This window comes from Magnolia sinica, chromosome 1 (genome assembly GCF_029962835.1).
Source record: "Magnolia sinica isolate HGM2019 chromosome 1, MsV1, whole genome shotgun sequence".
Lineage (NCBI taxonomy): Eukaryota > Viridiplantae > Streptophyta > Magnoliopsida > Magnoliales > Magnoliaceae > Magnolia > Magnolia sinica.
In genome coordinates this window covers 55612320-55639839 of record NC_080573.1, presented here as the reverse complement: position 1 = coordinate 55639839, position 27520 = coordinate 55612320, and the positions used below count along the sequence as shown (strand labels likewise).

The window sequence follows — 27520 nt, the reverse complement described above, 5'->3', positions numbered from 1 at the left end:
GAGTCCGACCTGTTTGGATTTGCTGAGGTTGGGGCTGAATGTGCCCCTTGGGGAGTGCAGTATTGAGGATGTGACCTGATGGGTGCTAGGGATGCCCCTTAAAAGATGGGAGAGTGCTACCTATTGGGTGCTACCTCGAGGCAGATGAGAGGTTATACCGTTGGTGCTGTTTAAAGGATGAGAGGCTGCGTTATTGGTGTTGCTTCAAGGAGAATGAGTGGTTGTGCTGTCGGTGCTGCTTCAAGGAATACCTGTGCCCCATGCGGTGGCGCCTGTTGGTATCCTCATGTCCGAATTGTTGTATCGGGCATGATTGCTTGTATGGAATGATTTGGAGAGGAGTATGCAAGATGCCCTCCCTCAATGTGATTAATGGTAGAGGTGCTAGATGTGCTGGGTCCTGCTTGATGCAATTGCAGGGAATTTTGGAGAATGTTGGCTTGAGTTGTATTGTTAGCATGCGGGGTGATTGCGATTTTCTGTCTTTCGATTAAATCTTGGACCGCATGTTTCAAAGAGAAACAACGATCCGTTAGATGACCAGAAGCCTGGTGATATGCGCAATACTGATTTTCATTGTATCCTAGTGGTAGGGGATTGGGTGAAAGTCGAGGCTGGAGTGAAATTTTAAGTTTCTTTTACTTTAACATCATCAAAACCTGACTATATGTTTGTGCTAAAGGGGCGAACTTCCTACCTAACACCGTCTATTTGTATTGCACATTTCCCCTAGGCTATTGGTGTTGTTGAGGTAGATGTGCCTGATGTCCCTACTGGGCTTGCTGTGGTTGGTATTTTTAGTTCGATGGCTAGTACTGCCTATTTTGTTGTGTCTCCAGTTGCGGAGTGTACTGGTTGGCTTGAGCGTTTGCGACGATATTGTTGACCTCTGTGGTGCATTGTGCAGGAGCAGTACTATTTCCATTTCCATATCTGACAGGTTTTCCCTCAACTTTGTTTCTTTTGATTGAGGGGGCCTAGTGCGGCCATGGAGAAATGGTTCCAGCTCTGATCCCGGCTTCCACCTGTTCTCCGGCTCAGATGAGCTGAGAGAAGTTTACGTATGGATACCAGATTAGATATCCTAAAATGTTGGGATTCGCCGAATATACGATCATAGATATCTGCTCTTCGTTGTTGATGGGGTTTCTCATTCGGACCGCCATAGCCCGCCACCGCCCTACGTATACTGATATGGACTCATCGCTTTTTTGTCTAAGGGTAGCCAGATTAGACCTTCTCCAAGCCATATTCAAGTTATACGAGAACCTGTCAATGAATGCTTGAGAGAGTCTTTCCCAGGTTCTAATTTGATGGCTGTCCAGCGAGGTGTACCAATCCAAAGCATCACCCTTAAGGGATTTCTGGAAGAGCCGTATCAAGGCTCCATCATTCTCTGCTATCGCATTGAGTTCCCCACAAAATACTTTTAGATATGCTGTGGGGCACCCGCTACCGTCATATCTTTTAAATTTGGGTACCTCGAAGTTTAGAGGTATCCGGGCGTCCGGGAAGGGACACAGATCCCTGAACTTAGTGGATGGGCGGTCTACTCCTTGCTTCCTTTGGAGCTAATTTTGCATCATTTGTAATTGTTCTCGCAGTTCTTCGATTTCTGACTTGCCTTGCCACGGATACCTTGCCCCATGCTGTAGGGCTTGTGCTGCTTCCTCTTCATATGGATCAAGAATGAGGGATTATTGGAAAGAAGATGGACTCCGGGTGGCGGGAGGTAGCTGGAATTGAACGGTGCTCCCTTTCGGAGGAGAGTGTGATGTTCGAAAATGGCTCCTGCCTGGGGTATCTGCCAATTTCAGAATGTTACTCCCATTGGGAGGAGTGAGTTGGACTCGAAACTAGCCTCCTTCGTGGGCATCCGCCAATTCTTGTCTGTGGTCCCCGTTAGGGGGAACTTGTGTTGTAACCTGATTATTATGATGTGTTGAGTAAAGATGTGTGGGAGGGTTGCTCCCATTTGCTAGTTGTTGTTGATCCTGTGCTGACTCTTCTGGGAGAGAGAGAACAGGATTTGCTGGAGGAATGAGGGAAAAGGAGAAAGGGGTTTGAGGGATTGAGTTATTCTGTACACTAGGCTGGGCTGCCATGTGTTTAGTACTACGCTCGATACCAGGCGAAGTAGAAACTCTTGTAATGCTTTGAAGTTCTGGGACATTTCATTCAGGGCCGCTGTGACAGGAAAATCCGTTTATACCACTAGCACTAGCGTGGGCATATGGATTGATTTTGACCTCGATGGTTCAGAAGCTAGCGGAGCCACTGGTTCCTATCATGGGTAGCCTGAGAAGTTATGGCTGCCCGAGATCGAGTGGTCATAGCTTGAATAAACAAGTGTAGTCAAAGATGTGTTTTTTTTTATTTTTTTGTATAAATGCAATGATGATGTCCCTTGAGATTAAAGTACCACACACTTTCGAGTCGGATCTCAGCTAGTGCGAGCTAGCAATTCCCCGGTGAAGTCACCATTCTGTAGACACTGGAAATCGGCGCCCACTCTAATTTGTATATTATGTATTTGTGAGAATAGGGGTGATTAAGCTAATTTGTGGATGTTGGAGTCGCCACTAGCCAATTAATTTCAGAATCTCGCAGTCGGCTAGAACCTACGGAAAACATAAGGTTGGAGAATTTCAAAGATTTTCCCACCTTAAATTGACTCCTGGTCTGTGATCCGGGATTCCAGGTAAGAGACCTCAGTTACAAAGAGGTAAGGTGTTAGGCACCCTCTCTGCCCGTACAAATGTACGGTCTCTACTTATTGTGGTAAGAAATCTCAAGGGATGAATGATGTGGTCGGATAAGACTAGGCACATACGTGGATTTCTGATGCAGCAAGATTCGAGATTTCGGCAAGCCACAGAGCATACGTCCAACGGTGTGTCTAGAAGGCAGATGTGACGATGCTTGTGCAAAGAGGTAAGAAAAATAGACTAGATCATTAGGAATTTCTGATGTGACAAGATCCAGTGTACGACAAGTCACAGAGCATACGTTCACTAGAGATCTAGAGAAGCAGGGGAGTTGAGAAGGGAATAGATGTCATGACGAATGCTTGTATGTAAAATGAATGGATCTTTGGCTAGAACTTGAATAGGCTAAGACATGGGCTGCACTATGAGCACATAGGGCTAGACTTGGGATTGAGAAGGTTAGGAGGAGGCTAAAAGATAGATAGAAAATCTAAACTTGGTGGCTTGGAAGCTCTCCCTCACCCTCACTCTCTCCCTTTCTTTTTCTCTCCCTCTCACTTAGGCTTGGAAATGAGTAGTTGATGTGAAATGTGAAGAGGAGGAGGATATTTATAGCCTTCTCCAATGGCAATGTGGCAATTTCTGGGTTTGAAAGGGGTAAATGCTGATGTGGTAAGTGGTGAATGGTTGAGGGAAGAGAGATGCCACATGGCGCACTCTTATTGGCTATTGGGATTGGTAAAATGGTAAATAAGGTCGGATAGGGGGTTAATTTCCGAAGAAAGTTGACTTTCGAATACTGGGACAGCTGTTCCCAGAAGTTCACACGCGAGCCGTGAGCGGCGACACCCCAAATACCACCGACGGTAGTTGGACTACCGCCCGGTAAGGGCTCGGGCCGGGCTCAAGCGTGTAGGCTTGTTTGGTATACTGGTTTGCCCGATGGTCCCCTTTTGGGAGTTTTGAGGTTCAGATAAATGGACTCAGGTTTGGGTAAAGGGTTCTGGGCAGGGTATAGGGCATAGACGAGAGCTGTATGTCGATTGAACGGTTTGGATTAGGGTTTCAGGTTGCGGATTGGAAGTTTGAGATTTGGGTCAAGGTTTTGGGTTAGGTTTAAGTTGGGATTAGGGTTTAGGATTAATCATGATTTCTGGATTATCTTAGCCTTCTCAAGATGTTTGCCTGGGTGAGGTGTCTACAAAGAGCTAGTCCTTGTGTAGGATTATAAAGGTTAGAGGTGAACCTGATTTAAAACCTTCAGTAATGAAATCCGGTACACTCATGGGTTGAGTGCGTCCATCGGGAGTGGAGTAGGGAAATCGAAACACTATATGCTTATGTTTAGGATTGTTATTTGAGCACTTGTTTAGTTATACTTATATGGTGAATGTTTAATTCTATGTATCCATGATTAGATGGATGCTAGGTGTTGATACTTAGCACATCCCACACACACATGTACACTATCATGTTCATATACTAGTTTCTTAATCGTCACATCCCTTGTATTATATATGACTGGACCTTCTAATGGCTTGGAAGCTTTAGAGTTAATTATCTTACTTAGTTTAATATGAATATTAGTTTAAGTAGGTAATTGTGTTTTAATTGGCTAAAATTTTAATTGATCCTAATCACCCTCCCTCCCCCCAATACATAGCCATCATTGCTTAGCTCTGCCAAACTCTACACATAGCCCGTGGGCCCACCATGCACAATTTTAGTATAGGTTATTATAGATTTATTAAGATTTTAGCTAATAGTGGCTCCAAACACATCATCATCCCTCCGCACACCTAGAGTTGGACACGAGTCGAGTTAGCTCGGTCAGCTCGCTTGATTTGACTGGGAAAAGCTTGACTCGCCTTCACTCGAAATTTGATTCGGACCAAGTTGAGCTAGTTTTTGGAGCTTAAAAAAATTTTAAGCTAAGTTCGAGCTTGCCTGAGCTCAACTCAAGTCGGATCGAACCTCAACTCGAACTAACTCGGATCGAATCAGCTCGGTGACTCGGTTATTTTGATATGAATGGTGTTCGACGAGTGTTTGATGAAATGACTCAACAAAGTGTTGGTGAGAAAGGAATGGATACGTCGGCTGTTTGATTTTGATGCTTCTCGCCCAAATGTTTGATTTTAATGTTGCTCTTTAGGTGTTTGATGAAATACCTGTGAAATATTGTTACTGTTTTACATTTTGTGAGAAATTGAAGATGCATTCTACTTGTTTGAGAAAATGCCGAACAAGCTCGAACTCGGCTCGAACTGGCCCAAGGTACTGACCGAACCGAGCCGAGCTAGCAAGACAAGCTCGATGACCTGACCAAGCCGAGTCAAGTTCGAGCTGGGGTTAGCTACTAGCCGAGTTGTGCCAAGCTCGACTCGGTTCAACTCGTGTACAACACTACACACACCCATCCATTCTACGGACACACAATCGCCATACCAACGTTCCCCACTTAGATCTTTGTTCAAAAAATAGTTATTGCAAATACACATTTTCGGTTATTTTTTTCCTAATGGTCATTAACTTTTTGGGCATATTTTGAAAAATGGTGAAACAACCCTTATTCTAAAGTTGAAGCCTCTCTCTCTCTCTCTCTCTCTCTCTCTCTCTCTCTCTCTCTCCACAACTCAAAAACTCCTCATTACAATAATTCTGTGGTATGTTTTATATGGAGGAGAATTAAAGGATTTATATTCTTAAGGATGGGAATTTTATAGTATTTTTCATATGTGCATTTTTGACTATTTTTAATAGTTTCTTATGGAAGGTATTAAAAACTAAAGAATGATGGTATTTGCAATAAGAACGAATTATCAATATGATTATTTTCAAACTATATAATTTAAGAGAAATACTCGGCTGTGCTTGAGCATTATTAGTTACAGCGCTCCTAGTTGCATCTGTTCAATTAGACAATCCAATCAATTGATATGAACTCATCGGTAAGTCTAGGGCGTGTATCTAAGGCTATCATGCAAAAATCATCCTTGTCTGACTATCCAATCCATTTTTCATTTGGCCTTATTTTCATAGTCATCCTTTTTCCAAGCCATCAGATGAGCTACAATTGCCAACAAAAAGGAATTCTTTAGAATGAAACTCTGTCTATGATGGTATCTAACAAATGGATGAATAAAACTGTTGCGTTGATTTTACCTAATGTTGTGCAAATGCTTTTAAGTGCCCAAATAAATGTTACAGACTGAGTGTTTAATATTTGTTAGATTGTTAGCTTTAGACCAGTTGAAACGTCTAATCAATGGATTAGATAGTCCAAGTGTTCCAATGCAACTTAATGTAACCCGGAGCCCACTGAGGTGATGGGTTGAATGCCTGTATGTGGTAGCGTCTGAGTGTGTGTGCGTTGCAGGTCAAAAATAAATAAATGCTATCATTTATCATATTTTTACATAGGTATTTGCAATATGCTCTTACTAACATGGGAATTTACAAAACTTCCAAACTTCATCCATCCATCTGCACCATTAGGGCCTGTTTGGGCGGTGGGATTAGAAGGGATTAGGTGGGATGGGATTCAAAAAAACATAATTATTATCCATGGCAGGAATGTCCCCCCTGTTCCCATGGGATAAGTTTAATTCCATGCTTTGTTGATGATACGGTGGTACATTGAATGGATATACCCACTATCATTTGAAATTATTGAGAATAACACACGTGTTATATCTAAACCGTTTATTTGTTTTGTAACCTCATTTTATAGCATGGGCCTAAAAACGAGGTAAATTGAAAACTTATGTGGCCCCAAAGAAGTTTTCAACGGTAAGTATTCAATCCCTGTTGCTTTCTATGGTGGGTTCCACTTGAGCTTTAGATTTACCTGATTTTTTGGCCCGTGTTCTAAAATAATTTCGATAAATGGGTGGACGGTGTGGATATAGCCCACACATCATGGTGGGACCTACACAACTTGCTAACAATGAGTGAAATTGGCACGTGACCCAATGCAATTCCATTTAACGTAATTCCAGGCTTTTCCATTTCTTCCCAAACATGGAGTGGAATTGGCACGAACCAGATGAATCCCATCCCACCTAATCCCTTCTAATCCCACCCCCCAAACAGGCAAAATGATTAAGTCTTTTTTAATAAATTCAGGTACTTTCAGGATTATTTTTTTTTTACCAAAATCCTTTTTCCCTTTGAAAATTAGAAATTGCATTCACGGCATATGAATTAACCCGTACAAATACTGAGATCAATTTAGATATATTATGAATTGTAACATATGTATATTTGATAATTTGACCATCGAATGAATGGGCATTTACAAGACTGGTTAAAAGTAAAAATATCCAAAGAACTTTCTTTAGAGGAAATGTGTCCTTCTTCTTCTTCCGCTTCTTCTTCTTTTTATTTATTTATTTATGCCTGCCTGCCAAAGCAACATTGGATTCAATGATTCCATCAGTTTAATCTGAATTAATGCATGCAACTTGTCTTGTATAATTTTTAAGTGCTTGAATATCAATCGTCCTGTACTGCTGGAGTATCATATAATTCTTTAGAACAAATCTTAAATGTCGAGGTGGCTGTGTAATAAAATAGAGGACTTAAATTAAAAGGGCCATATGGTCCAAAGTCATTGTGCAGAATCAAATGATTAAAAGCATACAATCAATCGGCCTTTGCTCTATCCAGAATGGACCCGTGATGGGGACATTGGATCACCCCATTTGTATGCGACAAGGGCAGTTTAGCCGAGGAGCAAGCTCAATTAGCCCATGCTGGACCCAGCTTAGCTAGTGACGCTGCCAGTAGCCAGATGGCTATTGGTCGGTGCTCTATGGGGCCACTATTATATATATGTTTTATCCAGTACATTTATTTTTCTTTGCTTTATCTTAAAAATGGGGCAGATCTAAAGTGTACCCTACCAAAACATTAGTTATTGAATGTTCACCATTAAAAACCTCCTAAGGCTTATTTTAGCCCACTATAATGTTTATTTGACATCGAAACTGTTGATTATGTCTAGAGTTGGGCATAATCTAACCGATCCTATTTGACCCGATCCAACCTGATTTGATCCGAACCAAAGGTCAGAATCGGGTCGGATCGAGTAGGCCCACTCAGATCCAACCGCACATCGGATTGAACTCGGATCAGTGGCCAATCCGGACCGAACCAATCCGTGATCCGATCCAATTGGATCTGATCTGGACCGAACCGATTCGATCCGTTCATGTCTTTTAACAGATGATTTTAGGGCTTTTTCCCAAAAATAGTGTATCCAATCCTCAAGTGGAGCACACCACCGAAACGGTGTGAATTAAACATCTACCGTTGAAAATTTATAAGGGGCAAAGAAGTTTTAGATCAAGCTGATATTTGTTTTTTCCTTTCATTTATGTCTTTATGATCTTATGAACACGTTGGATGACAAATAAACATCATTGAGGCCTTACAAAGTTTTCAACGATGGAAATCAATACTTTTACTTTTTTCTGTGGTATGGTCCACTTGAGCTTCTGATATGCATCAATTTTGAGTTCAACCCCTAAATGATCTGGAAAAACGATTAGACGGTGTGGATAAACCATGTACATTCATGGTGGGCCCACACAGAGTTTAGTCCACACGATAAAAGTTCACTAAGGCAATCCGATTTTGTGTGCTACAAGCCTACATGCTAGGCGCCAGCTATACACAGCTAGTGCAAATATGTGTCGCGCAAAGACTCACGCAAACGTGCCTCAAGCAGCGAGTTCTACTAACGAGTTAAATGAGATCAAAGTTACATGGCCCCACCATAACATTTATTTTCCATCTAAACTGTTAATAAGGTAAAAATTTCATGGATGAACAGGAAAAACAAATTTCGTAATGATCCAAAACTTCTTTAATCTCCAAAATGGTTTCAATGGTAAACGTTCAATCCCCTACTTTTTTTTTGCAGTGTGATTCAGCTGATCTTTATATCTGTCTTATTTTTTGGCTCAAGCCTTAATACGAGCTCTCCAAATGGATGGACGGTTTGGATATAACACATATCTCATAATTTGACCCTTAGAGCCTGTTGACGTCAATACATCACAATACAATCCACTTCGCAACCGTGACCTATACTCTGCATCTCCACCCATTTCCACGATAATCCCACCCTTCCCTGCGAAGTAGGTCCCGATCCGAATCATGCCCAAACCCGATTCAACTCGGTTTTCCTGACCAAATCGGACTTGGTCGAATCAACTTAGGTGACCCAAATTCAGTCCCAGATCGGATCGAGTTCGGATCAATTTCTTGAAAAATCGAATCAAGTCGAGTTGGGCTTAATCCGGTCCAACTCGACTCAATGCCTACCTCTAATTAGGTCATATAAATCCGAATGAAAAGGAAAAAAATGAAAATCACCTTGATCCAAAACTTTCATAGCCCTCAAGATTAATTGCAGGCACTCAATCAATATGGTTTTTAGTGATCAAGTCCACTTGAGATTTGAATCTATCTCATTTTTTTGCTCATACCATAAAATGATATGGAAAATGAATGAATGGTGTGGATGAAACGCATACACTACTAGAAAACTAGGCAAAGGCTACGGATAAAAACTGTATCTAAAGGTCTATGGCTACAGTTAAAGTCCGTACACGACCGTAGCCATTGGTGCCGTAGCCATAGGTCTAAAAGCTATGGCTACAGATTAATCCGTAGCTATATAATAATGGATACGGATTAAATCCGTAGTCTTTGCTTTTGTAGCGCTAAAGTATTTACAGCTACGGATTATATCTGTAGCTAAAAGTTGAGTAAGAACCGTAGCAATAGGCTTAAATTAGCAACAGCTATGGTTTTCAGATAAAAGGCTACGGTTAATAGCCGTAGCTATTAAACTATAGGTACAGATTAAATCTGTGGCAATATTTTCTGTAGCTTAAAATTATATACAGCTATAGATTATATCTGTAGCTAAAAGTAGAATGAGAACCGTAGTAAAAAAGCTGACATTAGCAAGAGCTGCGGTTTTTAACAAAGGGCTACGGTTAATAGCCGTAGCTAATGCCTCTTGTTAATAAAAAATTTAAATAGTAATGGCAGCTCTTACCATTGTAGTACACTCTGATAACTCATATAAGCTAATATAGATAAATACTTCATGGCTAAATCATTCATTCATTCAATCAAAGATAATCGTTCATTTCCATTCACAAAAGTACAATGCCAACATAATAGTTATATGTCTATTTAAAGTTCTCATTAACAGCAAGATCCAATGCCTTCTCGTAGCCAAATAGCTTCTCAACAATCACAAGTGAAAACTCAATGGATGTGCATCTACTGGTTATCAATTTGTCATCAACTAACACCCTATTCTCAGCTTCACTTTGATCTGAAAGCTTACTGCACATGGATGATCATATACCTGTTTGATCTGAAGGAGAATCAATGTTATACGCTGCCAGTCGTTCTTTCAGCTCGAGCACCTCATCATCTTCCTCTTCACTATCAACGGCAGTTGGCATTTTCTACTGAAAGACTCAAACCAAAAAGGCAATGAGAAGTCCACAAAAATAGGGAGATACTTGGGAAATAAGAAGTTTTAGGATTTGCAAGCACACCTTTCTAGCAGGAGCTTTCTTCGGAGCTCCCTTGCCTTTGGGTTTTGCCCCCTTGGAAACATGTCCTACAGAGAGTTATAGGAGAGAAAAAGATAACATGCATTGAGAATGAATTCTTCAAGATGGGAAAAAAAATGGTAACTGATAATTCACCCATTTTGGGTTTCAATTTCTGTGCTGCCGATTGGCGTGTACGTCCAAACACGCCAATCGGGTTTCAATTTTTGTGCTGTCGGTTGGTATGTGAAAAAATGGGGGGCCTAGATCAAAGTTTACCTTTCTCTTTACATAGAACTCAAGTATTAAATGAAAGAATTCTTCAAGAACTGTAAGAAAAGAAGGCACGGTGATGAGAAAGCATATATAGATTTAAGAAATTCATAGCAAGTACATAGAATAAGCAAACTTACTTTGTTCAGGACTGTCATATTTCTTGATGACACTTCTCGCGTCAAATGAGCATATCAATGATCTTACTGAGACTGAACATGATGAGCATATCAATGATCTTACCGAGACTGAACATGGCCATCCCAAGACCAGCATTTGACAAGATTGTGACAGAATTTTCCATGATTTGAGGCTTCTTAACACCCCATCTACAGTAAGAAAGATGTTAGAAGAAAATCAGATTCACATGGAAAGAGCAACACATCTAAAATTCAAATCTCTGTCGGAAAAAAAAAAAAAAAAAAAGAAGAAGAAGAAAACTATAATTCCAAATACCCACTTCCAGTTCATGAAGAAAGACTAAAGATCACATCGAAATTAGTATAATGGTGGTAGATGAATGATGAAAACAATGAGACACTGGACCCTCTTAAATTCCCAACTTCAGCCCTAATCTCAACTGAAGGGATCAAATGTTATTTTATTTTTGATCATTTTCATCAATGAATGATAGTGCCATGGATAACACCCCCTCAACTCTAGCTGTTGAACAATCCATCCAAAGAACATAGAGGAAATCAATTAAATTATAGAGCCACCCTATAAAGCCCTTCCCCAATGATTCTAGAATTTCTCTAAAAAAAACCCTCACATTATTCCATGGCCAAATAATTGAGTCTTGGGATTGGAAAGGATGTCATGTCCATCTAGCAATGACATGGAAAATGGACACATTTAAGACCCCAAAACAGCTTACAACCCATGAAGGCAGGCCCAACCCCATTTAAGACATTCCCCATGGATTTGGATTTGGCAAAAAATTCCCCACCACAAACTATGGAGTTTGTTTCTCCAAAGAAGGTATTATTTTGCAAATCAACCAAACCCCTTCTAAACTCTAACTTTTGATCATTGAGGAAATCAATTGAATTACAGATCCAATTTACAAAGTCTTTCCCTCAAGGATTCTAGAATTTCTCTCCATAACCCCCACATTATACCATAAGGAAGAATTTGCCAAATAATTGATACTTCGGATTGGAAAGGACTGCGTGTCCATACAACAAAATGACATGGAAAAAGAACCAATTTAAGATCCACAAACCCTTTACATGCACAACCCCAACCCCATTTAAGAATCTCTCCATGGATTTGGCAAATTCCCAACTCCACAAATCCATGGATTCAAAGCCAAAAATTTTCCTCCAGGAAAAAAAGAAGAAGAAGCTTATTGCACTAATTCTCTATATGCAATTGAATCCCAAGCACTGAATGCCAACACCATGGATAACCCCCTCAACTCTAGCTTTTGAACAACCCACTAAAAGATCATAGATTTTTTTTAAAGGTAAATGCATTTTTATTGAAGAAGTGCCAAAAGGCGAAACATTACCACAAACGCCCAACCATCTCAAAACTAAACACTATAGTTGGATGGACGGCATTAATGTATGCTACATCAATCAAGGGATCCACAGAAGCCGCACCCCTTTTTCTAGCCCTGAAGAGGATTTTACTTTTTAATGGTGGACATTCAGTTACCACTCTTTCCTGTCGTGTGGTCCACACATGATTTGGATCAGATTTCCATTTTGGGTTCATACCCCATATTCATATGAAAAAAAAAAATGGATGAACGTTGTAGATATAACATGAACATAATGGGGAAAGTGAGTATGTGATTGCAAATAGAAATCAGCAAGGAAACACCTCAGTAGGCATTACCCTCAACTTTACATTCCTGCTTCGGGTATTGTACACAAGTCCAAGGAAGATAACTAATCAAAATCAATTTATGGAGAATTACTACTGAGTTAAGAAGAATGTTCTTCTCAATATTACCTATAATTGGGTTCCTTATACACATGAGGATCATTACTCTGCCTCATTAACATCCATGCCATTCAAATCCTTGAGTAGGGAGGTCCGCAGAGATGGGAAGCTGACGTTCTTCACCCTGCCAACAGAGACCAACCTCAAACTGGAAATCCTTCCAGCTACCTGACTCTGATTCGCTTGCTATAACGAAGATCCGAACCAGATGGAAGTCGCAGAGACGGATGCCATTGATGCAAGGACTAACGAGAGAGGGAGGGAGAGGATTTTCACGAAAAATGAAGGGCGAAAAGAGAGCCATTAAAACATCTATATCATTCATAAGAGAAAAAAAAACCTAAAAAAAAATATAAAAAAAAAAACCCAATCCAATTCCATTAAAAAAAAGACAACAATATAAATATTCAAAAGAGAGAAAAAGAAGAAGAAGAAGAAAATCATTCTTGCATACCTAAAATGGACGCAGATTATGGCATCAGAGAGGGAAGTCTTGATGAGTTTCAGAGAGAGAGGATGGTTAGGGAGAGAAGAGGGGTTCGTGAGAGGGAAGATCGAGAGAGAGAGAGAGAGAGAGAGAGAGAGAGAGAGAGAGAGAGATGGATGCAAAATGGGTTTGGAGTGGAGGGAGATGAAGGGTTTCGTGCAAGGGGGGAAAAGAAAAAGGGCAGCGCTGGGTTTCTGCATTTTTACCTGCTACGCCCTGGCTACGGTTTTAATCTGTAGCTAAAATCCATGGTCCGTGGCCATTTACCTCACATCCGCTACAGTTTTGACGGTCATGGACGAACAGCTCTCTTAAGGGCCGCTTTGTGGGATCGATCATGATACATTTCATATATCCACTCCATCCATTAATTTTTTAATTGTTTTAATAAGGATTGACCCCTAAATATAGGAAATTCGAAGGTCAACTTGAACCACACTATTGATCAATGGTAGGTATTTAATCTCCACTGTTTCCTACTATGTGGTCCACTTGAGCCTTCAAACTACTTCCTTTTTTGGGCTCTTGCCCAAAAAGATCCACAAACCCTTTACATGCACAACCCCAACCCCATTTAAGAATCTCTCCATGGATTTGGGGCCATCTAAGGTTGTAGGCATGAGTGGTGGTGTTAGCTTTTAAATACGGTTCGATTATTTTTCGTTACGGATTTAAACCGTAACAATATATCGGCGGTCTATATCCGTAGCAAAAAACTATCATAGTCCGTAGCCTTTGATCATTTTTTTGGTAGTGATATATCATGGTGAGGCCAAGAGAGCACTCACTTAGCGTCACTACTGGCCAATCCGTATCCACCGACTATACTCATTTAAAACGTTGAAAAATGTTTCAGTCTACATTGTTGAAAAAAGGACAAATGATTAAGATTGCTTCGCCCCTCAGTTGCTAGTACTCCATCCTCATTGCTAGATTTCAGCTATACGATTATTGGCCAATGGCTGGTTGGATTAGTGATTCCAACGGTTAATATGTGATTTTTTAAAAAATAATTATTGTTACAACCTTAGTTCAAAGGAAACCAAAGTAGTAATCACATGCAATTTTGTGCGATCCGGTCTTGCATTTCCATTTTTCATTTGTAAAGTAATTTCAATGGATATAATACCATCAATATGTGCTATATCACATCGTACATCTTCTTTGCAAAATAATTTTAGACCATATCCTTTAAATTGAGCTTGATCCGATACCTTTATAATCCCACGGAGGTTTCAATGGTTGGCGTTGAATCCCATGCAAGCCATTTTGTGGCGCATACCTTCTTTGGACTTTCCTATTTTTTATCTCATTTTATTAAATGATCATGCGAGAGGGATATAAGATGTGGAGATACACATCCATCGGTCTGTGTCGTGGGTGATTTTTAAAGATTACTGTGATTTGACATGTCATTAACCTGCCCGGAAGCGGATTGGCTGGTGTACCACACACCCGCTATATGGCTGTACTACACACCCGCCGTACGGCTCGTGTATTGCCGTGAGTAAGTTCTGTGGTCCCATCACGAGGTATGTGTTATATTTAAACCGTCCATCAATTCTGTGAGGTCGTCTTAAGGCTTGAATTGAAAAATAAAATTAATGTAAAGATAGACAATGAAAAAGCAGTAGGGGATTAATCATTTACCATAAAACCTTTCGGGGATGAATATGAAATTTGTCTTTCCAATACATTTATATATTTTTGACTTTGTTAACCGGTTAGATGGAAAATAAACATTACGGTGAGCCCTATGAATTTTTTACCGGTGAAAATCATTATCCTCACTGCTATTTTTGGTGGGGTCCATTTGATCTTTGGATACGATTATTTTTTGTTCACTGCTCTAAAATGATATCGAAAAATAGATAAACGGTGTGGATATAATAAATACATCATTGTGGGGTGGCCATGTAACGTTCGTACGACTTGGAGGTCGAGGAGCGTCGGCGGTCGTCTTCGGACGACACGTATCTACACCAGCTATATACCTGGTGTGTTGTACACCAGCCAATCCGCTTCCAACCTGCCCACCGTAGCCCTGTGAACAATCCATGATCTGTACCGTCCATGTCATGGATTCCATGATAAATGATCGACCTCAATAAAATTACTCTAAAAGGATTAGTCCAACTAGCAGTCCATGTAGAGGATCACCCACAACGTGCGCCACACCGGGCATCGTTACAGAGTCAGCACGCTCAATCACCCCGCGCTACCGACTCTCATTTACATGCTAAGGACATTTTGGCCAGAATGCAGACTAATTTTTCAATCCAAGATGATGAAAAAAAAAAAAAATTAAAATAATAATCGAGAAAGACCGGATGGACCTCACCATGGATAGCAGTTGCCTCAAAAACCGACATTTACATTTTGAAGTGGAAGCCATCGAATCCTAACCTTACTTTTACTAATGATCAATCTTTCCTATTTGACGATCCAACCATCTAATCTTTGGCCCTTATTTTATTATTCACCTTACTTTAATTCCCGGGGATTCTGGAATTCCACATCCATTGCATCAACGGTCTTGCTCACCAACCCAGGGGCCGCTATTGCACGAATTTGAGAACACTGCCTGAACTTACAGTTTCTCCAAATTTTAATTCACACACAAAATTCCAAAGAAAACAAGAATAAAAATTCGGTAATCTATAAATCTCCAATCTATCTCATAAAGTATATGAATTTTTCTCCTTTCCTATCCTATAATTTACAAATCAAAATAAAAAAGAAAAAACGAAGAGAGATGAAAAGACCGAATTCTCTCTTCTTCTTCTTCTTCTTCTTCTTCTTCTTCTTCTTTTTTCACATTGATACGTTCAAATCTATCCGCAGTTTCTTCGGTACCGGTACCGGTACCGGCACGACCGTTCTGCATCTCGGGCATCTCGGGTTCGCCTTCGATATCAGAACGTAAAGAAGGCAACCGGGACACCCAGCCGCGAAAACCAACGGGGAAGATTTCATCTCCTTCTCTCCTTCCGTCTCTCCCTCTTCATCCCCTCCCTTGATAGACATCGACGATTGCGATGATGGAGATGATAACGACGAGTGCACTCTCGACGATGATCTTTCGCTGCTACCGTACGTCGCGACGGAACGTTTCTTGGTGGACTCCCGCTGGGCTCTCTCCAGTGCGGATTTAACCTTGTCGAGGGTACAAACGCTTTGGGATTCGATGGATGGGACCAGCTTCAGATCTAAGCTGGTGTCTTCTAGAAGATTTGGGGGGTAATTCAGATCTTGAAATCCAGCCGTCGATCTTTTATCTGACGGTGAGATCGGAGAATCGCACCGCTGCAAGTAGATCTTTCCTGACTGCAGAGACAGAAATAGAAGGTCAGGGTTTGATGCCAGGGACATGATATGAATTCTGGTAAGAGATAAAAATAAAAATAAAAATAAAAATAAAAATAAAAAAGAACGAAAGAAATAAAGAAGGAGAACGGTGCTCCGTGGGACTATCGAAAATACAGGCACACAGTGGGAGCGAAACTCGTGGATCATGTAAGAAGATCCTAAAAGGTTAGGATCGACAGATTCCAGTACTGAAAAATAGGAGGCCAAGAAGCCCACATCTGCGGAGGCCCTGAGGACTAAAATTTCAGATAGACCGGAGGCTACTGAAACATTCTATTTTTCTTATGACAAAAAACGGCGAAAATGAAAAACCAAAAGAGAACAAACCAAATCCAAGAAAATTGTAAAAGCTTAAACAATTTTTTTATTCTTTTTTTTTTTTTCTAAAGAATAGAAGAAAAAGGTGGTGTTCTTGTTCACAAACCTTAAGATCAAGGCGTTTCTCCCAACCGTTGGGAACCTGCAAATCCAGATCCAATTCCTTAGATCCGATCACGGAGCATCCACCCAGCAAATCTCGAGTAATTAGGACCGTTGATTCTCCTCCTCCTTGCATCTGCTGTTGATGCTGCTCTTCTTTGTATCCGTTTAAGATGCGAACGAGAGAACTTACGTCGGCTGCCATTATGATTCAAACACAAAACAGAAGGAAAAAAACTGCGAACAGAAGCAGAGATATAATGCCGATTTTGAAGATTAATGCTTATTAAATACAAAGAGAGAGAAAGAAAGTCGTTTTTAAGGGGAGGAAGAGCAAAAACTTGGATACTCTGGCAAATGTGAAGTTCCGTACGGATGATGCACTCGATCGCCTGCACACCTGGCATCTACGAACTTCAATCCAAACTGTCAAAATGATGGGACGCGCTTTAATCATTCAAAGCCCAAAATAAAACCCTGCTGACGATCTGATGATTGGTGGACGTCTGAAAGATGGGCACGAAGGATTCACAATCAATGGTCAAAATTCAACTCTATTATCGAGAGTGGAAAGCATCCAGTCAATTTTAGATTTGGGTAGAAACTTCATCTAGACTGGGTACTGCTATTGAACAGTTTGGATTCAACTAGAGGGCGTCTCACGTGTGAGATAGCTGGAGGGCGTGCACATGCATAGTCATGTTCCGGAAGACAAACTTCGGTGAGGGAAAGATTGCGAGTGAGGGGGTGGGGTTGTCAGTAATGGCGGCATTAAATGCGAAGAAAAGTACCAGCTACGAGGGGGGTTGGCCGTAGCTTCTCCCAGTAAAAGATAAATGCGAAAAGGAAATCCGAGTAAATAAATTAGTTGGTTTGTTTGGTGTCAGCGGCACTATCCATTGGTTGTGGACACTTTGGGCCCACTTGTTGGTCTGCCTGGCTATAAATTCACGAGTTCGTGCACCATTAAATACTGGGTCGAAGCAATTGTAGGGCCCTGATTCGTCACAACGTTGTTAGGTTTGTATTGATACATCGGTCTGTGTGAATGGGCCCCGTCGTTGCCGTTTCTCTCGAGTGGGTATTCCTCCAGGAGAAAAGACCTTAGACTGGAATCCTCTCCAACACCTGTTGCTTTATTTTATATTTGTTGGGCTTAAAATATTTTATATTCGTAGGGCATCGCGCTAAATTGTTGTACCATATTTTCAACCCCGAGGGCCTCTTTGGGCGGTGGGATTAGTAAGGATTGGGTGGGATGGGATTAAAAAAACATAATTATTACCCATGGAAGGCATTGTCCCATATTGCCATGTCATGCTTTGTTGGTAATACCGTGGTACATTGAATGGATATACCCACCATCGTTTGAAATTACCAAGAATAACACACGTGTTATATCTAAACTGTTCATTTGTTTTGTAACCTCATTTTATGGCATAGGCCTAAAAATGAGGTAGATCCAAAACTTGTGCGGGCCCAGAAAAGTTTTCAACTGTAAGTATTCAATCCTCGTTGCTTTCTATGGTGGGGTCCACTTGAGCTTTAGATTTACATGATTTTTTGGCCCATGCTATAAAATAATCTCCAAAATATGGGTGGACGGTGTGGATATAGCCCACACATCATGGTGGGACCTACACAACTTGCTAACATTGAGTGAAATTGGCAAGGACCTAATGCAATTCCATCTAATCTAATTCCAAGCTTTTCCATTCTTCCCAAACATGGTGTGGAATTGGCACCGGACTAGATGAATCTCATCCCACCTAATCCCTTCTAATCCCACTGCCCAAACACGCCCTTACATAGAAAGTCGATACAAAGGATACAAGTGGTACATGAGAGATATGAGATTGATGAAAAAGAAAAATTGAAATATTTGGAGCAAATATATATTTAATGCTGCACCTGGTGACTCTGAGAGTTGTGCAGCCAAGACATTTAGAGGTGGAACAAGCTCTAAGAGTAAACTATAACATAAGTAAAGAGGAACATTCAAGATCAAAAACATAATAAGAAAATGATACAAATGGCAACAATTGCATTGCTTTAACTATCTAATAAAGAGAAAAAACATTTGAAGAATAGCTAAGAAGGAATCTATAAATAGTAAGAAAAATAGTAGATGAACAGCAACAATCAAATCAAACGAACAAATCAAATCTATCAATTTATCTTAGCTCAACCTACCTTAAGAATAATGATAATTTCTTAGTTGTAATCTAAGTTTATGCTCATATGATAGACTTGATCCTTATCCATATCAGCAGTTCTTTCAAGAAACGCATTCTTACATTCACTCCTAATGATCGATTGTGAGTTTTTTATTTTTTGATTACATTGGTTTACTGAAAAAGTCATTTCTAATGAAAGGCAAAATGCAACCCATCTTCGGAAGAAGAACCCCATCCTCCAATTATCATCATATCATTACAAATATTTTGCAATGGCTCAGTAGGCAACCGATCTCCTCATATTTGGTTATAAACTATCAAGTTTGACGTATCTGTCTATTTTGCCGATTAGGGTCAAAGTTGATTGGTTTGAATCAAACTACAATATCGATTTTAGCACGCTATCACTCATTGTGTGTGATAAAAAATCAACCAAGTGCAAATAATTTTTATCATGGCCGGTGAGACTCAAACAACTACTTGGTTGTTAAATATTCATTTTGCATTGGCATATAAAAAAAGAACAATCTTTTGCACCGCACACCCAGTGGGACACTAATTATACTTACCAGTGCAAAAGTTCTATAGAATTATGAGCCAAAGATGTGATTGAAATGCTTCTGTAGCTACTAATGCTATAGCTAATGAACCTCATTCTCTAGAAGAAGAGTTGCAGGTTCAGCAGGTACTTGAGCAAGTGAATCCACCACCTGAAGTGCTCTTCCAAATCCAGATAGAGCATCAACATCTTAGGTGAAACCCCTTAAGATTATGTCAGTCGGAATGGTTTATATATAAAGGGGAATTCAGCACATTGTAGAATTGTCACATATTCGAGTTAAATAGTCGCGGGTTCAGACTGAAGCCTTTAATAGATGGATGGCTAGCTACACTGAGAGGATGAATTGGTTGATGGCTATGTTTATTGAAAGGACACCTTAGCAACAGGTTGATGTTAGTTCTGTTGTATAAGGCACATATCCTAAACCGTACCATTCCTTAGACTTTCACGATCCTCCCTATCGAATTTCGGCAACCCGCGACCTGTAATTGACGTTTGTGCACGATCCTAAGTCGTATCTCGTAGATCTGAGTCGACTCGACCCGAGACTTATACTATTGCGATCGCACCATCGCCGCGTTTCTAACGCCACGTCTTGCGCACCAATGCGATACCCAGACCAGGAGTTGTGGGCACGCGTTTAATTAGAGGAAACGTCGCGTGTTGTAAATCCCGAGAGAATCTATATAACCCATCCCATCAATCAAGTCAACTCAAGTACGCATCCCATCTCTAGCCCTTGCTTTCTTCCTCCCCAAGACAAGCAACCCACCTAAGTCAACTCTCATGTCACTCACACTCATCACTCTCACCTATCACTCCACCCATCACACATCACCTCTCTCTTACAACCACCCTCTCTTTCTCATTCTCTACCCATTTCCAAAGCAACCCCAAGAGTGTGGTCGTCCAAGGATATTCCAAGGAGAGAAAATAGGCAATGTGTGTGGCCTACTTCCTACCCCCTCATCTCACCATCCAACCCTTCAAACTTCATCATCCACCCTTAAAGAGTTAACGTAGGAGCCATGGAGTCCAAGAAGCTAGAGAAGAAGACCATCGGTGGGTGTTTTATAGGCTTAGATTTGTGTTTTGATGATGGACCAAGTGGGGCCTACCGATTAATGGTATGGATCTCACTTTGGACCCTAAGTGTGGCTGATGGCTCACCATGATTCATATGTTCATCCCATGAGAGGGCCATTCTCCATGGATCCCATCATGATGTTTGTTTTTCTAGTGTAAAAAGGCCAACTAGACCTTGCATTTTGGTAGAGAAGGGATCTCCACCGTTGATTTTGATTGAAGGGCCCACATGTAATGGGACCCACTTGATGTATACTTTATAATGCATGGTAGGGAGGGCTCATAGTGGCGGAGCCCTACATTGCACGTTTCTCTCTCTCTCTCTCTCTCTCTCTCTCTCTCTCTCTCTCTCTCTCTCTCTCTCTCTCCCATATTTCATAGCCCACCTTAATGTATGATCCACGCCGTCCATTCGTGAGGGCCACCTTGCTGCCTGTCTAACGAGTAGGTTTGCTGCCCATCCGTTGGGACAGGCCTAACTGAAAGAAAATACAACATTAGCTTGATTCATAGCAGTGGGCCATGTGTACGTGGGACCCACATGCTGTATGTATTAGATTCACACCGTCCGTCCATTGGACGTGACCCACTTGAGGTATGGATTTCATCCGTGTCGTCCGTCCATCTGTGTTAAATCCAGACCGTCCATCTGTGGACGAGCATCACATTGGCTGTTGTATTGACGTTAGCAAGTTCTGTGGCATGATATATGTGTTATATCTAAACCGTCCATCTGTGGACGAGTAGCACGTTAGCTGTTGTGTTAACATCAGCAGGTTGTGGGTCTGATCATGAGGCTGAGTTATATCTCAACCGTCCACCAGTAGCCGCAGTATATAGCTGTTGTTTGAAGCAGCAAGTTCTGTAGCCCTGATGATGAGGTTTATGTTATATCCAAACCGTCCATCTGATGGACGGTGGGCCAGCAGCCTACTGGGTTAACGTCAATAAGTTGGTTTGATCATGAGTTATGTGTTAGATCCAAACCATCCATCCACTGTGTGAGCACGTCTTAAGGGCTGAGAAGAAAAATAAGACAGATCTGTCTATCAGGTGGACCACACTGCAAAAATCAGTAGAGGATTAAACATCTACCATTAAAACTGTTTAAGGGTCACATAAGTTCTGGATCAATATGAGATTTGTTTTTCCTTTTAATTCAGGTCTTTGTGACCTTATGAACAGATTGGATGGAAAATAAATGTTAAGGTGGCCCCTGTGAATTGTTGATGGTGAAAATCATTATCTCCACTGCTATTTGTGGAATGGTCCAAATGATCTTTCGATATGATTCATTTTTAGGTAACGCTCTAAAATGATCTCTAAAAATAGATGAATGGTGTAGATAGCCAGTTAGGACAGTGGGTCCCACTCGATGTATATGAGCCCATTGTTGTGGCCCATGTGATGTAGCCCACTTGATGTATATGAGGCCCATTGTTGAGGCCCATGTGATGCGGCCCCCTTAATGTATATAAGGCCCATGTGATGCGGCCCACTTGATGTATATGAGGCCCATGTGATGTAGCCCACTTGATGTATATGAGGCCCATGTGATACAGCCAATTTAATGTATATGAAGCCCATTGTTGTGGCCCATTGTGATGTATATGAGGCCTATGAGATATGGCGCACTGTGATGTATATTAGGCCCGTGTGAGAGGCCCATTGTGATGTATATTAGGCCCATGTGAGAGGCCCATTGTGATGTATATTAGGCCCATTTGAGAGGCCCATTGTGATGTATATTAGACCCATGTGACGAGGCCCTTTGTGATTGTTTACGAGGCCCATTAGGAATGTGTTAGGCCCTCCATGATGTATGCACACCGTCTATCCATTTCCTTTAAGCCATGGGCCCCGCCGCCTTATGCAGGCCCACCATGTATGAGTAATGGGCACGTGCTATCCATCCATTTCCTAGATAGTCGGAGGGCTGAGGGCCTCATTATGATTCCGATTTCGATTTCCAAACGGACCGCACCTTAGCACAATAATGGTTAAATGTCCACCATTGTAAGCTTCCTAGGGCCCATTGTTAAGCCCGTGTCCACCCTTAACCTAGTGGGCTAACCCAAACTATTGGATCCCCACTTATATCAGTAATACCAATTGGGATAACCCAAACTGTTGGGCCCCCATTGATGATGATACTTTCCACCATCCTTGTAGGGGACCCTACTTTAGGATATACGATATGCTAGTACCTTGAATAGGTTATGATAGTCTAACATGGACCATTCCATATAGACTTCTATATGTCTAGCGGGGCGTATCGTTCAACCCTTTTGTAAGTAGCACACCGGTTAAGGTCGATCATCGCCTGCTATATCTGATAATCATGCTAGTATACTTAGCGTAATAGAATACACTAAGAATATGCTTAGTATAGCATCATGATACATGCTCATACGCATCATTTATATGCCTTTTATGAGGATTGTTATATCATAGCATACGTCGTTGGGCTGAGACCTTCATAGGACTCCTTATGAGACGGAATGCCTCACATGATCGCGCGGTACGCGTAGGACTGATGTATGACTGGATGGTATGACTCATGCTTCTCGCATTTATGTGACATGATCACTGTATGCCTTACCAACATCAGGGCCGTAGCCTCCAGAGGCACATTGTGGATGGCTAGATTAGATATCAAAAATATTGGCTCTAGCATTATGGGCACATAGGATGTCCTTGAGTGAAAGTCCTAGAACCTTTTAGTACTAGGGGATGCTCCAACGTCTAGATCAAGTGGAAACATGAGTGCAAGAGTGCCGAATATCAGTAGGCCACATCTCCCACTGTGTCGTGGTCGGTTGGAAGGGGGTGTGGCCTTATCCGTCCAAGTGAGGGGGTTGTAAACTAGGCTGAGTTTGACCAGCTCGCAAATGGGTCCGTTATCGATGAGTCAGGTAGGTATTGGCAAACTACTGGTCAGGCGGATAGTGTGGTCTCTTCCATTCGCTGGGCTATACGACTAGGGAGGTGGCAGCCGGTGTGGAGTATACTAGACCCCGGTGATATCTCATAGAAAAACTGTACTATTATATGTACTTGATGAGGACTGGCATGCTTGCGTTGCATCTCGCATATAACATTTGGCTACATAAGCCTTGCATCTCATGGCCTTGGTATGGCTGATAGCATTCATGCCTTGCATTGCATAGCCTTGGTTCGACTGATAGTATTCATGGACTTACCAGCATATTTCCGTATTACTCTGATATTGCATACTTTTCACTTGCTTTGCGCACAGACTTACATCACCCTCTAAGCTTTTCGTAAGCTTATGCACGACTGTTGCGTGTAGGTGGCGTCGGATCACAGTAGCGCTAAGGCGGGAGCGTGTGGCAGATTATTTTGGAGCTTTTTAATCATCTTGTATTTCCCTTTCCACATTGTACTCAAATGTTTCATTATAGTGGATATGTGGTGATGTTATTTTGTGACTTGGTTATGCTTGTGGTTATGCTCCATTAAAAAAATTCATATTGAAAATCCTCCTTGTAGGATCACAGGATCAGAATTTGGCATATGGGTACCGGGAGCCAAGAATGGGGCACTACGAAAGCTGTCGACGCCGGATTCGGCGATCGGGAATTCTTTAAGGCTGGTTTATGAGTTTGGGGTGTGACAGAAGTTAGTATCAGAGCATAACTTGGGAATACTTGAGAATCACATCACATATCTGCTATGAACTTAGAATGAATGTGTTGTATTCCAGCATCGTCCACTGAATGGGGCCCAGCACGTGTGATGCATCCACACCGTCCAAACCTAAGATGGTGGACCCACATGACGTCAGCACATGGGTCTAACCATGTGGTATGTTATATCAACCGTCCATCTAAGTTGTGTGGCCTGCCGTGATGTATGTGTTTCATACACACCATCCGTTGTGGGACGCACCCCACACATGTTGCACGTGTGGAGGTGGGGCACACAGATGTATGCATTGTATTTTATCACACCGTCCATTTCTGGATGGTGATTGGTGGGAGCGCACCGTGATGTATTGTTCATCCAGGTCGTTTGTCCAGCTCACATGGACGCTAGATCAAATATATATATATATATATAATAAATATATTATATATATGATATATATATATATGTATAATATATGTAGATGTGGTGGGCCCCACGTGGGACCCACCTACTGTATAACGGATTGGCTGGTGAGTCTCACACCAACTATATTAATAATATAATATTATATTATACATATACATCTTATGTATATATGGTGGGCCCCACGTGGGACCGACCTTCTTGGAAACGGATTGGCTGGTGAGTCTCACACCAACTATATAGCTGCTGTATTGACTTCCCAAGTTTCGTGGGATTCATCCACACTGTCCAGTTTGCTGGACGGTGGGACCCACCTGATGTATAGACTCTAAATCCACACCATCCATCTAGACAGGTGGTGTGAGGCCACACTAGTGTATGTGTTATGTCCAAACCGTCCATCCAAACAGTGAACTCGTTGTAAGGCTTGAGACAAAAATAAAAATAAAAAAATAAAAAAATGAGGCAGATCTACCGGTGGACCACACTGTAGAAAACAGTGGAGAATTAAACGCCTACCATTGAAATTCTTTAGGGATCACAAAAGTTCTAGATCAATATTGTAAGACCCGTATCATAGTCCGTACCATTCCATAGATTCCCGCGATCCTCCCTGTCGAATTTCGGCAACCGTCGACCTATATCCGACATTTGCACGCGACCCTAAGATGCACACCGTCAACCAGAGTCGGCTCAACTCAAGACTTGTACCCTAGGGACCGCACCATCGCCATGGTTCTAATGCCACGTCTCGTACGCCGATGCGATACTCAGACCAAAAGATGTGGGCCCATGTTCAGTTCGAGGAAAATATTGTGTGTTGCAAAACCCATGGGAACCTCTATAACATGTCGCCTCAATCAATCAATCAATCCCATCAAGGGTCAAGTATATGTCAAGTACACCATCACCTCACACCCATCCCCAAGTAACCCCATAAGTCAAAAAGTTCTTACACACCCCATACCCTTCTTACACCATCTACCCCTAAAGTCAACAAAGTTCTTACACATCCATCACTCACCACATCCATCACTCCATCACCCATCTCTCTCTCTCTCTCTCTCTCTCTCTCTCTCTCTCTCTCTCTTTTTACAACCCTCTCTCTCTCATTTCTCAAACTCATTTCCAAGCTACCAAAGAGCCACACGTCCAAGCTCTCCCAAAGCTCTCATGGAGGAGCTTTAGTGTGGCCCACTTCCTACCCTCTCATCTCCCATCTCAACCATCAAAACTCCATCTCTTCCATTAGGATCGAAGCTAAGGAGCAAAGGAAGCTAAGGGAGCAAGAAGAAGTGGACGGTGGGTGATCTTAGACCCACATTTTTATTCTTTTGTAATAGTCTTTTGAGATCTAAGGGCCCACATATGGTGGGACCCACTTTGATGTATGCTTGTATCCAAGAGAGGCCCATAGTGGTGGGGCCCCTCTGTTATCTCTGATCTCTCTTCCTCTCTCTCTCTATCTCTCTCTCTCTCTCTCCCTTTCTATAATCATGGCCCACCTATGATGTGTGTATTTTACCCATGCCATCCAACTAGTGGGCCATCTTGATCCCTATTTGGGGCCTCATTGACCGGATGGTCACACAGGCCCGGATGAAGGGAAACACAAATATTAGGTTGATCCAAATCAGATAGGTCACGTCCATGTGGGACCCACCATGATGCCTGTGTTGTATCCCACTGTCCAGTGTCCAGGGACGCTGGACGTGGTAGCAGTGAAGTGTGGACTGAAGTGTGGATGACATGGGGTGTGGTAGCAATGAAGTGTGGACTGACAGTGGGTGTGCTAACCATGAAGTGTGTGCTGATGGTGGGGTCCATGGGACCCATCCACGTCGTCCATCCTTTTTGATGGGCCACACCATAGTGTATGTGTTTTATCCAAACCGTCCACCGTCCTTGGATAGTGGGACACACCCCACGTGTGGGGCCCTCCTTGATGTATGTGACCGTCCAGGCCATCCAAGGGGTTGGACGTTACATGGATATAATATATATATATATATATATATATATATATATATATATATATATATATATATATTATATGATATGTGAGGGTGGGCCCTATGTGGGACCCATCCAAAATAGGTGGGCCGTCTACAAATGGGTTGCACGTTAGTGAGCTCAGCAGGCTCCCATTGGGATGTATGTGCTTTATCTACACGGTCTGTTGTTTGGGTGGTGGGACCCACCATGATGCATGTGTTGTATCCATGTCGTTCAACCATTTGTAAGATCACTTTACAGCATGGGAAAAAGAATGAATCAAATCTAAAGTTCAAGTGGACCCACCATTTAAATAGTGGATAGTGATATCCACCGTTCAAACTCCTAAGGGCCACAAGTAGTTTCCAATTAAGTTGATATTTGTTTTCACTTCATCTATCTCCATGTTAACTTATGAATAGATCGGATCTCAAATACATAAGGGTGGGCCCAATTTGATATACATTTGGTCCATTAGTGCGGCCCGATTTGATATACATTTGGCCCATTTGACTTGGCCCATTTGACTCGGCCCATTTGACTCGGCCAATTGATTTGGCCCATTTGATTCGGTCCATTTGACTCAGCCAATTGATTTGGCCAATTCGATTTGACCCACTTGAATCGGCCCATTCGATTCAGTCATTTGATTCGGCCCATTTGAATCGGCCTATTTGAATTGGCCCATTCGATTCGGCCCATTTGAATCAGCCCATTTAATTGGCCCATTCGATCGGCCCATTTGATGTATAAGAGGCCCAATGACACGTATGTGAAGTCTTTATGTCAGCCGAATGTGATGTATATGAGGCCCATTGCGATGTGAGATT

General features: G+C 41.7%; 1 protein-coding gene and 1 long non-coding RNA gene across 2 annotated transcripts; both read right to left on the bottom strand.

The window, feature by feature from the left end:
- Positions 1–15639: 15639 nt before the first annotated feature.
- Positions 15640–17531, bottom strand: LOC131250295 (protein CURLY FLAG LEAF 2). The gene is made up of 2 exons (XM_058250800.1): positions 16801–17531; positions 15640–16334 (listed from the first exon to the last, which is right to left on the bottom strand). The coding sequence occupies exons 1-2, from the start codon at positions 16999–17001 to the stop codon at positions 15822–15824; spliced, it is 714 nt and encodes a 237-aa protein (XP_058106783.1). The 5' UTR covers positions 17002–17531; the 3' UTR covers positions 15640–15821.
- LOC131250311 (uncharacterized) lies at positions 15640–25789 on the bottom strand. Its single transcript, XR_009173239.1, has 2 exons — positions 25740–25789; positions 15640–15780 (listed from the first exon to the last, which is right to left on the bottom strand). It is a non-coding gene; the product is annotated as an uncharacterized LOC131250311 (long non-coding RNA).
- Positions 25790–27520: the final 1731 nt, after the last annotated feature.

Bases quoted from the DNA above. Each gene is read 5' to 3' on its own strand.
- LOC131250295 (XM_058250800.1), bottom strand. From the start codon at position 17,001: ATGGCAGCCGACGTAAGTTCTCTCGTTCGCATCTTAAACGGATACAAA. The intron at 16,335-16,800 runs GTTTGTGAACAA...CTGTCTCTGCAG, and splicing joins AGAAACGCCTTGATCTTAAG to TCAGGAAAGATCTACTTGCA.